This window comes from Periophthalmus magnuspinnatus, chromosome 10, assembly GCF_009829125.3.
Source record: "Periophthalmus magnuspinnatus isolate fPerMag1 chromosome 10, fPerMag1.2.pri, whole genome shotgun sequence".
NCBI lineage: Eukaryota > Metazoa > Chordata > Actinopteri > Gobiiformes > Gobiidae > Periophthalmus > Periophthalmus magnuspinnatus.
Window position 1 is genome coordinate 9181255 of NC_047135.1, and position 12147 is coordinate 9193401.

Genomic DNA, 12147 nt, shown 5'->3' on the forward strand with positions numbered 1-12147 from the left:
CTGGAGGGACTATGTCCCTCGGCTGGCCTGGGAACGCCTTGGGGTCCCATCGGAGGAGCTGGAGGATGCGTCTAGGGTGAGGGAAGTCTGGGAGTCTCTGCTTAGACTGCTCCCCCCGCGACCCGGCCCCGGATAAGCGGAAGAAAATGGATGGAAAAATGGATGTCATTTAAGAAGACATTTGGCTGCTTAAGAACATGTCATAAATCTGGAATTCTCTCAGCATCTTCTAAAAATAGAAGTTGCAAACATTTTTTAAGAAAACATTCATGAATAAGGCCCAATGTGACAAAAACAGTCATAAAACTGCTATTTATATTTTGGTGTATGAACCGAATTGAAATTTAACTTACTTTTGCGTCTAAAATTCTCATGATTATGAAAAATATATATGTTGACATAAATAATCACACTTGCCAAATGGGTCATTATTAATGGAAGGTACTAACATAAATAAATTCATATAACAATAGGGTAAACCAATTTAATCTGGCCATAAATTACTATATGAAATACATTTTTGAGCACTATAATCTATTGTGGTTACATGTATAGACACTGTACCGTATTAGAACATAAACTCACCTTCTCTCTGGAGTGCTGTTGGGAGTCGTAGTTTTCTCCTGTTCGACTTTGCTTTGGCTCAGACTCTTGTTCGAAGCTGGTGGATGTAGAGTGGCAGTCACTGGTTCAGACTTCCCAGAAACAGTGACCCCTCTCTGGAACTCTGAAGGCACGGAGCTCCCCTGACTTCCACTGCTGGTTGTGGGCTCTTCTCTTCCATTTGTTTCTACGGCTTTTTGAACTTGGGTCTCTGGACTTTTCTTGCAGTCTATGGATAACTGGGTTTCAACTGAGCGTGGACTTCGTACTTCCAGATTCTTATCCTGGCCTATAGTGACTTGGGTCTCTGAATATCTGTTCTGGTTTATGGGGACTGTTGTCATGTTTGTATCCTCTTCTATAGCACAAATTTGAATAGCTGGACTTCTCCTATCTTGTATAGAGTCTGTGGTCTGAATTCTGGTCTGGTCTTTAGTCCGGTCTTCGTTGGTCAGGTGCAGCGTTGAATGGATCAGGTCTAAAGTAGCAGCAACTGCTTTTCGTCCTGGTGTCAGCTGTGCACCATCACTATTGGAAACTTTGTCTGGAAAATAGAACAGGGAAATGATTATGCAATTAAGGAACTTTTCTTATTATCAAAGGAGACCTTGGGCAAAAAAGCATTATGCAATATTCCTGGAGTGTGCCATTAGCTCTAAGTTACTGTCACAAAATCTGAAATTGGCAATATAATGCAAACCGTGTAGTTTAAACCACCAACATGTCCTGAAAACCATGTGGTTCTTGTATTGGATTAGCCAGTAACATTTCCTTCATCCTTCAAAAGACCTTGAAAAATGTTCCCTCTAAATATGACACAAACCTTTCATAATCATTTGATTGTAGATCAGGTTTGTGAGGACTCTTACCTGTGAGTGCTCCTGGTGAACCCTCAATGCAGCAAAAGATGGAGGGCGAGTCGGTTATCTAATTGAGGCATCAACCTCAGATTTATTTTTTCGTATTTAAGTTACAACAGGTTATATTTTCTGACAATCACAATATAACGTCTATGTCCTCTTGAGTTACAATTTACAGTAAACACAGATATGATGAGTGCATATAAGGCAGTCCCTCACACCTGGACTTACAAGAGTCTGCAGACACAGGAAGGTCCTTCGGAGAACACACAAAAGGAGTTACAGCACATGCTTAGTGCAGCAGAGCCGCTGTTCAGTTCTGCTCATGCACTTTTGTAAACTCATTTGAGGGGAGGTACCAATCCTGCGCTCCTTCCTCATCCAAGCACAGATCTGTTTAATATAATGGTGCACATTTCCTTCTTTCTACTGTGTAGTGAGAGGCTGCATCATTGGCTGTGGTTAGGGCAAGGACATGCAAAGTGCACAATCTGCTTTTTGATCATGGTCCTTCTGATTACTCACATCAATCAGATGATTTTGCTATTGAAAAAATCTGATTTTGAGCGAAAACATAGCCACTGACTCACTCTCCTCTTCTGCCGACTAATGGGCACATATGTCCTCCTCTGCACAAATCTCTTCAATGTGTTTGAGTGACGTCATCTCAGTGATCACCCTGAAGTCATCTCCTTTGACTGAAGCGACTCGGCACCAGGAGAAAGTGCTTCCTGCGTGGTAACCCTGCATCATCTCCACTGTGACGGGGGTTCGAGAATTCGTCCCAGGCACATCGTGGCTGTATGTTTCCACTAATATACTACAGGCTCTCAAGCTATCATACTCGCATTTGGTCATGTGCAATACATTTGTAACAGGGCATCTCAGAGAAAACTGTACATGAGTTATCAATGGCCATTTTTTTGAGGATCTCAGAGCTCCTTCATGCATTTTAACAAGGCGTTTATTGATATACGCAAAGAATTTGGTGCGTGGGTGCACCATCACGTTATCCGGATCCGTACTGAAAGGTGGGTGTTTGTGATCCAATCCCGGAGCAGGGAGAGGTACCTGGAATGAGAAAATCAAAGGCTCCTTGTAAACAAAAAGTGTGCTAAAATTCTGTACGTTCATTGCATTGAGTCGACAGGAAGATAGGTTACAGGGGTCTGGGTGATCTTTTGACTCTGGAGACACACTTGGGTTTAATATGAATAATTGTTTCATAGTACTGTCTGTCATGTGGTGCCTGTAGTATTTGTCTGGGATTAGGGTACTAGTGGTACCTCAGGTAGAGGAATCTGGAGAGGACATTTGGGAGCATTCTGTTCGTCCCCACCCTCCAGAAGCTACAAAAACATATCCAGTTACCACAGAGATTGGACTCATGATGCAAAAGACCACAGACAACAAAAGCAGAGGAAACCACAAACCACCACAACAGACCATGAACAGGAAGGACAATTTAGGAAAATGTAGTTTATAGTTGCAGACACAGGTGGAAGTGTAGTCAAATAATGTCTGGCAAGAGATTCCGTAAACCAGGACAGCACTCGCAATAGCATAACATTACAAGAACCAACTTACCAGGACCAGTGGTTTACTGGGGTTCAGAACCTTCACTGTACCATTTAATGCCTCAGTCGAGTCTTTCATCGTGGCTGCTGAAACAGTGAGTGGTCAAAGCATGAGCAGCGGCACTTGTATCAGTTATGATCGGCTTTCAACTGCATCGTACAGGCTCCCACGCTGACATGTCCTATTGCAAACAGGTTCACACTGCTACTGAGATTATAAAAAACACAGCCTCCATAATCAAGAATTCTGGATTTATATTGGGTTAATATTGGGAATGTGGCATTATTCCAGATGACAGATGCCTTTCCAACGCCTTTTTATATAACTCTGGCTTCTTCTTTAATAATATGAAGAAACAGGGGAAACTTAAGTTCTTTCCCAAGTCCGTAAAGGTCATTTCAGTAGTAAGATAATGCGTTTCAGGTGCAGCTGCCTGGTAGATGTTACCATGGTATTTTGTACGGTCATCCACTAGGGCTGGCTACAGGGTCAGTAACCCTCCACTCAGCACAGTGTACATGTATAGGGCCCCAGGATCCACACTGATGCCACTCTAGGTTTATATGCCCACTGGTGATGAGGAAAACTGGAGGTCAAATGTGGATAGAACAATCATCCATGTTCCATACCTTGTGTCAGGGCCCGATGACTGTGTACTGTACCTCTCATGTGGGCAGGTGAAGTGCTTCCTTGCTTCCCTTTTGGCAGACATGTATGATTCTTCCAGTGATACAAGTCAGCCGTGATTCTTAACTTTTCTTTATAGATTACATCTCTGTCTCATCCTCATATCAGGCTTTCATAATATTCCTCAAGATGGAAAATCAGGTCACTAATTCTTGTAGTCCTGCCCTCCATACAGGAGGTATTTCCAAGTCAGCTGTGGCACAACAAACAGCTAACGTCTGCCCTTACTGTAGTTCCTTTACTTTTACACAAGAGATTTTCATCCATTTGATCACTGTCATCTGAATTTGAGCTGACATTACATAACTATCTGGACAAGTACATCGGTCTGTTGCATAGTAAAAGAAAAATTCAAATCTGTCAACTGGACAAAAAAATTGTAGGAATGAAGATGTTTCACTGTTCATCCAAGCTGCTTCTTCAGTCCTTGTCAGATTACTGGTGGACACTGCCTTATATCTATCTGAAGGTCAAGACCCGTTTTCAGGCCCAAACATTTGTTTGAGAAATAAAAATATAAACGTTTTCCTTTACTGTAAATAAAAATGATAGCTTTTAGAAATACTGTTGGTGCAGAATGTTTCATCGACATTGTGGGTTTTGTCAGGGAGAAAACTTGCAAATATACAGCACTTCAGAGTCACACTGCTTGCAATCGAACATTTATGTAAATTTGGCAAGCTGAATACATTCTGTACTGTATAGGAGACCCCTCCTGAGATTGATTGACAATGGTCTACCGTCCCTTAGCCAACCAGGACGCAGAACACAATGCTCGTTCATAGGCTGTTAAAAAAAAAAAAAAAGCATGCAAGATTGCACAAAAAAAATCTGTGAAATAGCGAGGACGCGAAAGGTGAACTGAGTTATAGTGAGGGACAACTGTATTAGCATCCTGGCTAGCCCTATTGTTTTCTTTGTTTTGATTTGGGTCTGAGGAGTTATAAATAGGAGATAGATAATGTCTAAGGCCCCCATTCCTGTTCAAAGATGGATTATCTTTCCTAACAAAAATTGCTTGTTTTACCCCCCTCTCAAACCATCTTTTTCCTTGGCTAAGATCTGTACCTCACAATCTTCAAAGGAGTGGTTAGTGGCTTTGAGATGGAGATTCACAGAAAATTGGGGTCCTGGAGGAGCTCTCGTGATGATGTTGGTACATTCTCTTGTGGAGTGGCTGTTTAATTTCTCCAGTGTAACGCTCACTGCAGTCTACTCTTCACTACACTGAATGGAGTAGACCACATTGCTTTGTTTATGACTTGGGGTTTTATCCTTTGGGTGAACCAGTTTCAGTTTTAAAGTGGTTGTATGTTTGAAACAGGCCGGAATTTCATACTGTCTGAAAATTCCCTGAAGCTTTTCAGACACACCAGCTGTTATCCTGTTTTTTTTTTAGCTCTCTTAAGTCTATTGAGGGCCCATTTTAGATATCCACAAGCAGAGATGGATTTCTCCACGTGTTGTTTCTCTTTCACTTTTCTCTCTGTGTTTGTAGGAACCACTTGAGCCCTGTGTTATAGTGTACTTTTACTATGGATCATACCTGGGTGCCTGTTGCCTTCATGCTCAGAACTATTCAATCTGTCTGACTGTTGACATGAAATAACTGTGACCTTTTCTCTTACCTGAGCAGGCAAAAGGGCTTAAAATGAGGAATGTTCATATTGGCAGAGCTGAAGTTGGCTGAATAAAGTTGATAATGTTGTGTTTATGTATGTCTTCAATTGTTGCTTTGGGCTGGCATGATATCCTTACTTCCAATCATCCGAAAACAAGGCTTTTACTTTTAGTCAAGGAAAAGTAAACGCATCAGAAAACCACTCTGAAAAGTAAAATGTCCTAAAAAACGTAAGTAAATGTAATTGAGTACTGAGAACCTCTGTGCAAAATAATTGCTATGGCAACAGTGCCCTGAAAGCCATAGATATATTCACTGATATTCACAGCTGCGAATATTCCACAGTATGGCATTTAGCTTATCCATCTCAGTTTTTTAGCAATAAACAAACATGGAGTTAAATAAATGTAGGATAGACACAAGTAGTGTCACAATGTTAAAATTTCAAACTCAATTTTTTATACAAAGGAATAGACTCAATACTCTATACAGATTCAACGATGATAATAAAAACACTCTTTATTTACGAATTAGAATGAAATTATAGTACTTTCTTTTATATTACTATATAAAAGAAATTACTATTAGTCTTAAGATCAGCTTAAGATCATTCTAAAGCTATTCAGGAATGGTTCATTTCCTCCTGTTGATGTGACTTTATTTAGTGTCGATACTTGCTGAAATGAGTATCTAGTTTTGACATTAATTTACAATACTTTTGACAGCCCTAATGCATAGTGCACCTTTAATGCCCCTGGACAAGTTTAAAATGTATTGTGAACTGAATTATTCCTGTAGTAATGGGGATGTACCTGTTGGTGTTGTACCGGGCTTCTGCTCTGTGGTGGTCACAGATGCTGTCAGATCAGTTGCAGATTCATCAGTAGTAGACACTGCCCCCTGTCCTTCGCTAGTGGTATCACTCTGGTTGTTTCTGAGCTGCTGCTGTCTCTCGGCTCGGAGCTGTGAGATGGCACGGTGCAGAACTTCGAAGTCCTGCTCCGAGTGCAGAGGGATGGAACCCAGACCATACCCAGAAACCAGATCTTCAGACGGGACAGGGCCAGACTGAGATGGGTCTAAGCACAAACAGAGAAAAGCATTTAGGAAAATTTAAAATGTTTTTATTTATACAAACTGGAGCATTATATTTTTAGACCTAAATAACAATAATATTGACTAAACAAGAACTAAACCAGGACTAATGATTTCAATGTAATGCTGTTTACTGTCCAAAAAAAAAAAAAAAAAGAAAAAGAATGACAATCACTGGGTCGAAGAAAGTCTAAAAACTGGTTGTCTTCTTGTTTGTTTAATGCCATACTGTGGAAATTTCCAGGTAAAGCAATAATATCTCCACGAAGACAAGTGGATGGTGGAACCTTCACCAGAAAAATTAGGTAGTGCTCCTTTAACCAGTCTAAATTGAATTACAGAGTGAAGTGGCTTGTACCTTCAGTAGACTGAGACTCATCTCTGATTGGCTCCTGGATATCATCGTCATGATAACCAACCAGCTTCCTGAAATCTTGAAGGAACTCGTCGATCCGACACACGATGACTCCTCCACCAGAACTGTTCACCAGACAGTTTTCTGAATGAAAGACAAGTGAAGTACAATTCATGGACCTTGTCCCACACGGACACAGCACCAGGCATGTTCCTTGGATGTTGAGTTTATAAACGGTGTGGGTTTCCATTCTCCTCTCCTCAATGATTAGACCAAAGGCACAGGATTGAAATGGCACTGAATTTTGGATAAATATTTGGATAAACATTTGATTTACAATTTATTTTATTTACATATTTTTAATCTGGGATGGCCCTCACTGAAAGCAATCGGGACCTAACAGGATACGAATACTCCAAACTTGAAAATATTTCAGAAGTTGTCTGTGGAGTAAATACAAAATACAAATTCTCCAAGCTGATTGGTCAAAGCATCACAACAGCAGAACAAGCTGAAAAATGCAGCTGTTAAATCCAGTTGACATTTTTCCAATGACAAAATCGTGAGTTTCTGCTAAAATAGGCCAAAGAACATCAGTTGGCATCACCAAGCTTGTTTTGGTTCACTGGGTCCTTCACCTCGCCCAAATCACCATCCTGCTCTGTGACTGGTCCAGTCCTCCGCCCACCAGCAGGGGCATGCAAAGATGGATTCTCGTGGAGTCTGAACTCACAAATTTTGCAAGAATCCATTTTGCTGGCAAGTTAGGATATTATTGCTGCTGTCTGCTGAAACTTTTCAATGTGAAAATATGATTTAATTGTGATGAGTGTTAGTTGTTTTCCTCACCTGTAAGCAGTAGTGTGTGTCTAAAGCTGGTGTACATTCTCTGCAGCTCCACAGCACAGTCCAACAGTTCAGGGCCATGGGACATGTCACATTCATGAAACGGCAGAAACTCCACGATCTGATGCTTCTGGAATGACATCAGCACCTCCAAAAGGCTTGCAGCATCCCGGCGGAACCTGTAGGGGAGACAGAGCGTGGGTGGCAATGTTTATTTAGGTTGTGTTGTAGGTAACACACCTCACTTGGATGGATATGATGTCAGAAGTCACTTGATTAAATTATTCTCCAGAAAAGATCAGAAAGGTGTTATATTTAGAGTACAGCCCCAAAACAGGTACAAAATAGCTAGGGATGCATGGATAGAGTACTGGTATTGGATACTGGCACTGATATTGAAATTTTTGGTGAATTGGATGTCAGTACCGCATATATTCCATTTTGGTTTACAAATTGGAGTAATAAGACAGTGTACTGGCCAATATTGACCCAAAACGTCTTATAATATTTAACATGTATTTTTTACAAAGCTGTTGTGTACTTAATTTAAATAATAAATAACAGTTGCAGAACACATTTGGATCTTTTTTTTTTTTTTTTTTTACCATGTACGCTGTTTGTGTTTAAAGTAAATAAATAATATTTTCAGTCTCTGCCCTAGTATTAGTTAATATAGGGCAGGCATGTCCAAACTGCGGCCCGGGGGCCAAATGCGGCCCTCAGACCAATTTTTCTTGGCCCTCAAGCTTCCAGGTGAATTAGCCTGTATTTCTTTAAACAATACTTTTTACTGTATATTTCTGAAAATCTGCTTTAACAAGCCCTTATCAAATATTTAATGTGTCCCATTGAGGATGTAAGCATGAATAAAGGTCTAGCGGTTCAGTCTAACTTGTAATAATAACACACATTTGAAGTATTCACTGTATTGGCGACCAGTCTATGGCCCTCAGTCGGCCCTCGGCTTTGTCTGCGATTTTATATGCGGCCCTTCATGAAAAAAGTTTGGACACCCCTGATATAGGGTATCGGTAGATAGTTAAAGCCAAAGTATGGACATTGGTATCAGAATAGAAAAAAGCTGGATGGGTGCATCCTTAAAATGAACTACATTTATATGAATTTACCGTTGCAGTCTTTCATGCAAAAGTTTTGTTCATGCACCAGATTTTGGCAAAAACAGATGATGGAAAGGTATGATTGAGTAAGCTTATAAACACAGTCAAACCTGTGACACATGACCAAAGTGCTCCTTTGCAAATGGAACATTCAGGGATGCCACATACCCCACATGAAGATTATTAAATGCATTAAGTATGAGAAGACCACTGCTGTAGATGCATCAGATTCCTCCTCAGTCAGTACCTAGATTGTTCTTTGAGTTTCTTGTGCGTTTTGCCGTGAACCTTCCATCTCCACAGGTTTTCTGGAGAACTGTGCTTCTCCAAGACAGACAGCAGGGCGGACAGTTTCTCTGTAATACAAAAGAATAAGATTTGAGTTTAACTTTGTAAGACACAGTAAAACCTCTAAGACAATTGAATGCAAGAAAAAAAATGGTTGAGATTTGTTTGAGATTTTAAAACTGCAGCAAGATTTTAATGAAATCCAAAATGCCCTAATCAGCAGAGGGAGCACTTGCAAATAAAAAATAAATAAAATATTTAAACCCATTGGCTACTACTGCCTGGGTTCTGTTTGAAAGATGATTCTGGAACCAATTACATGTAGCACTGTCAAATCCAATACGTTCAGGTGGTTCAAGAGGATTTTATGATCTACTGAATCAAACATTTTAATTAAAATCAATAAAAAGTGCTGCACAGTCTTGTTTGTCATCAAGTGCAGGGAAAATGTCATTTAAAACTTTTGTGGTTGCAGTAACAGTATTATGCACTTTCTGAAACCTGAAATAAAACGTCAAAATGCAGCATTTATTTAAATAAATTGTAAGTGCACTTGCAACTAACTTGCAACATGGTAATTTAGAGATTGGCTGGAAATTATTTACATTTTTAGTTGTCAAACCTTTATTTAAAAGCAAAACATGTGCTGTTTTCCATAATTCTGGTAAGTGCCATTTGAATTGATAAATCAAAAAATACATAATAAGTATTGAATTAAAAATGGGGCAGCTAGTAATAGAAGTAAAAACGCTCATATCATTGCAATACAGGTCAGAGATAAAGGCCTGCTCCTTGAGATGTTTACATGGTCTTCTCACAGATGCGTCTTTTTAACATTTGTACATCAAATACAGTGAGGCAAATAAGTATTTGAACACCCTGTGATTTTGCAAGTTCTCCCACTTAGAAATAATGGAGGGGTCTCAAATTTTCATCTTAGATGCATGTCCACTGTGAGAGACATAATCTAAAAAAAAATCTGGAAATCACATTGTATGATTTTTTTAAATAATTTATTTGTAGGTTACTGCTGCAAATAAGTATTTGAACACCACACCAAATCAGTGTTAATATCTGGTACAGTAGCCTTTCTTTGCAATTACAGAGGCCAAACGTTTGCTGTAGTTTTTCACCAGGTTTGCATACACTGCAGGAGGGATTTTGGCCCACTCCTCCGCACAGATCTTCTCTAGATCAATCAGGTTTCTGGGCTGTCGCTGAGAATCTCGGAGTTTGCAATTTTTACAATTTTGTCTCTTGTGCATATTGACAGTTCTTAGGTCTTGGCCATGTTAGTAGTTGGAGTCTTCCTGATTCTATGGGGTGGACAGGTGTCTTTATGCAGCTAATGACCTCAAACAGGTGCTTCTAATTTAGGATAATAAGTGGAGTGGAGGTGAACTTTTTAAAGGTGGACTAACAGGTCTTTGAGGGGCAGAATTCTAGCTGATAGACAGGTGTTCAAATACTTATTTGCAGCAGTGACATACAAATAAATTATTTTTTTAAAAATCATACAATGTGATTTCCAGATTTTTTTTTTAGATTATGTCTCTCACAGTGGACATGCACCTAAGATGAAAATTTCAGACCCCTCCATGGTTTCTAAGTGGGAAAACTTATCAAATCATAGGGTGTTCAAATACTTATTTGCCTCACTGTACCAGTTACATCAAAATACCCAATTGGACAAAGTGGTCACTAAAATCCAGCGGGAAGACACATTTGCCTTACAATTATGGGGTTTGTTTGCTAAGATTATATCAATGAGCGTGCCTTTATTTAATTTTCTAGGGTCAGGTCTGGTCGGAATATAAATGAGTTGTGTGAGATTCAGGCCGTTGCATAGGTCTTTCAAAGTTTTTCAAAAATGTATATCACCCATTATTAGGACCTCGTAATTTTCCAGTTTAGAAAGCATGATGAATAGATCACTAAGAGCATTTTTGGGTGCTGAAGGTAAATACCAGCAATAACCATTTTTAAAAATCATAATCATCTACAGTTAAACCCAGAAGCTTACATAAACTATATAAAAAGACTCATGCGCTCTTTTTTCCTCTGACATGAAGTCAGACTAAATTGTTCCTGTTTTAGGTCAATTAGGATTACCAAAATTATTTCTATTTGCTAAATGCCAGAATAATGAGAGGATTTTTAAAAACAATTTTTCATTACCTTCTTCAAAGACTGAAGTTTACATACATTTCATTAGTATTTGGTACCTTGGTAGTATTTAGTTGACTTTAAACTGTATGACTTGGGTCAAACTTTTTGGATATCCTTCCACAAGATTCACACAATAGCTGGCAGGAATTTTCACCCATTCCTCCTGACAAAACTGGTGTGACTGAGCAAAGTTTGTAGGACACCTTGCTTGTTCATGCCTTTTCAATAGGAGATCAGGGCTTTGTGATGGCCACTTCCTTAAGCCACTTTGTAACACTTTTTGGCAGTATGCTTTGGGTGACTGTCCATTTGGAAGACCCATTTGCACTCAAGTTTTAATTTCCTGGATGTCTTGACATGTTGTTTCAGTATTTCCGCATAATGTTCTTTCCTCATGATGCGATCTATTGTGTGAAGTGCAACAGTCCCTCCTGCAGTAAAACAAGTGCACAACATGATGCTGCTACCCCTGTATTTCAGTTTAGAATGGTGTTCTCAGGCTTGCATGTTTCCCCTATTTCCTCCAAGCGTAACAATGCTCATTATGTCCAAATGGTTCAGTTTTAGTTTTGTCATACCTGAGGACATTAAGCCAGAACGTGTCCCTGTGTGCATTTGCAAATCTGTTTTTTTATGTTTCTTTTGAAGAAACTATATAAAAAGTTACTTTTCAGCCCATGTCAGTACAGCACTTGTTTCACTGTGGATAATGAGACACTCCTACCAGCTTCAGTCAGCATCTTCACAAGGTCTTTTACTTTTGTTCTAGCCCATTCATCTCTGCGACACAGAACCCATCTCCTTCCTGAGCAGGATGATGGCTGGACATTCCCATGGTCTTTATACTTGCATACAATTGTTTGAACTTGCATACAATTGTTTGCATACAATTCCCAGCATCTGGGAATTACACCCAAGGAAGAACCA

General features: G+C 39.6%; 1 protein-coding gene across 5 annotated transcripts in view; it reads right to left on the reverse strand.

The window, feature by feature from the left end:
* Positions 1-12147, reverse strand: part of tasora (transcription activation suppressor a) — a 65260-nt gene that overhangs the window by 17320 nt on the left and 35793 nt on the right. For 2 of the 5 annotated variants that reach the window (XM_055224729.1, XM_055224728.1), the window contains exons 24-28: positions 9011-9119; positions 7649-7824; positions 6803-6943; positions 6162-6428; positions 586-1147 (exon numbers count right to left, since the gene is read on the reverse strand). In XM_055224729.1, the coding sequence (XP_055080704.1) occupies positions 586-1147; positions 6162-6428; positions 6803-6943; positions 7649-7824; positions 9011-9119 (1255 nt within the window). Of the gene's footprint in view, positions 1-585; positions 1148-1694; positions 2813-3050; positions 3128-6161; positions 6429-6802; positions 6944-7648; positions 7825-9010; positions 9120-12147 lie in introns of those variants that run through there. The other 3 variants (XR_008648848.1, XM_055224730.1, XM_055224731.1) reach the window with 3 other exon arrangements.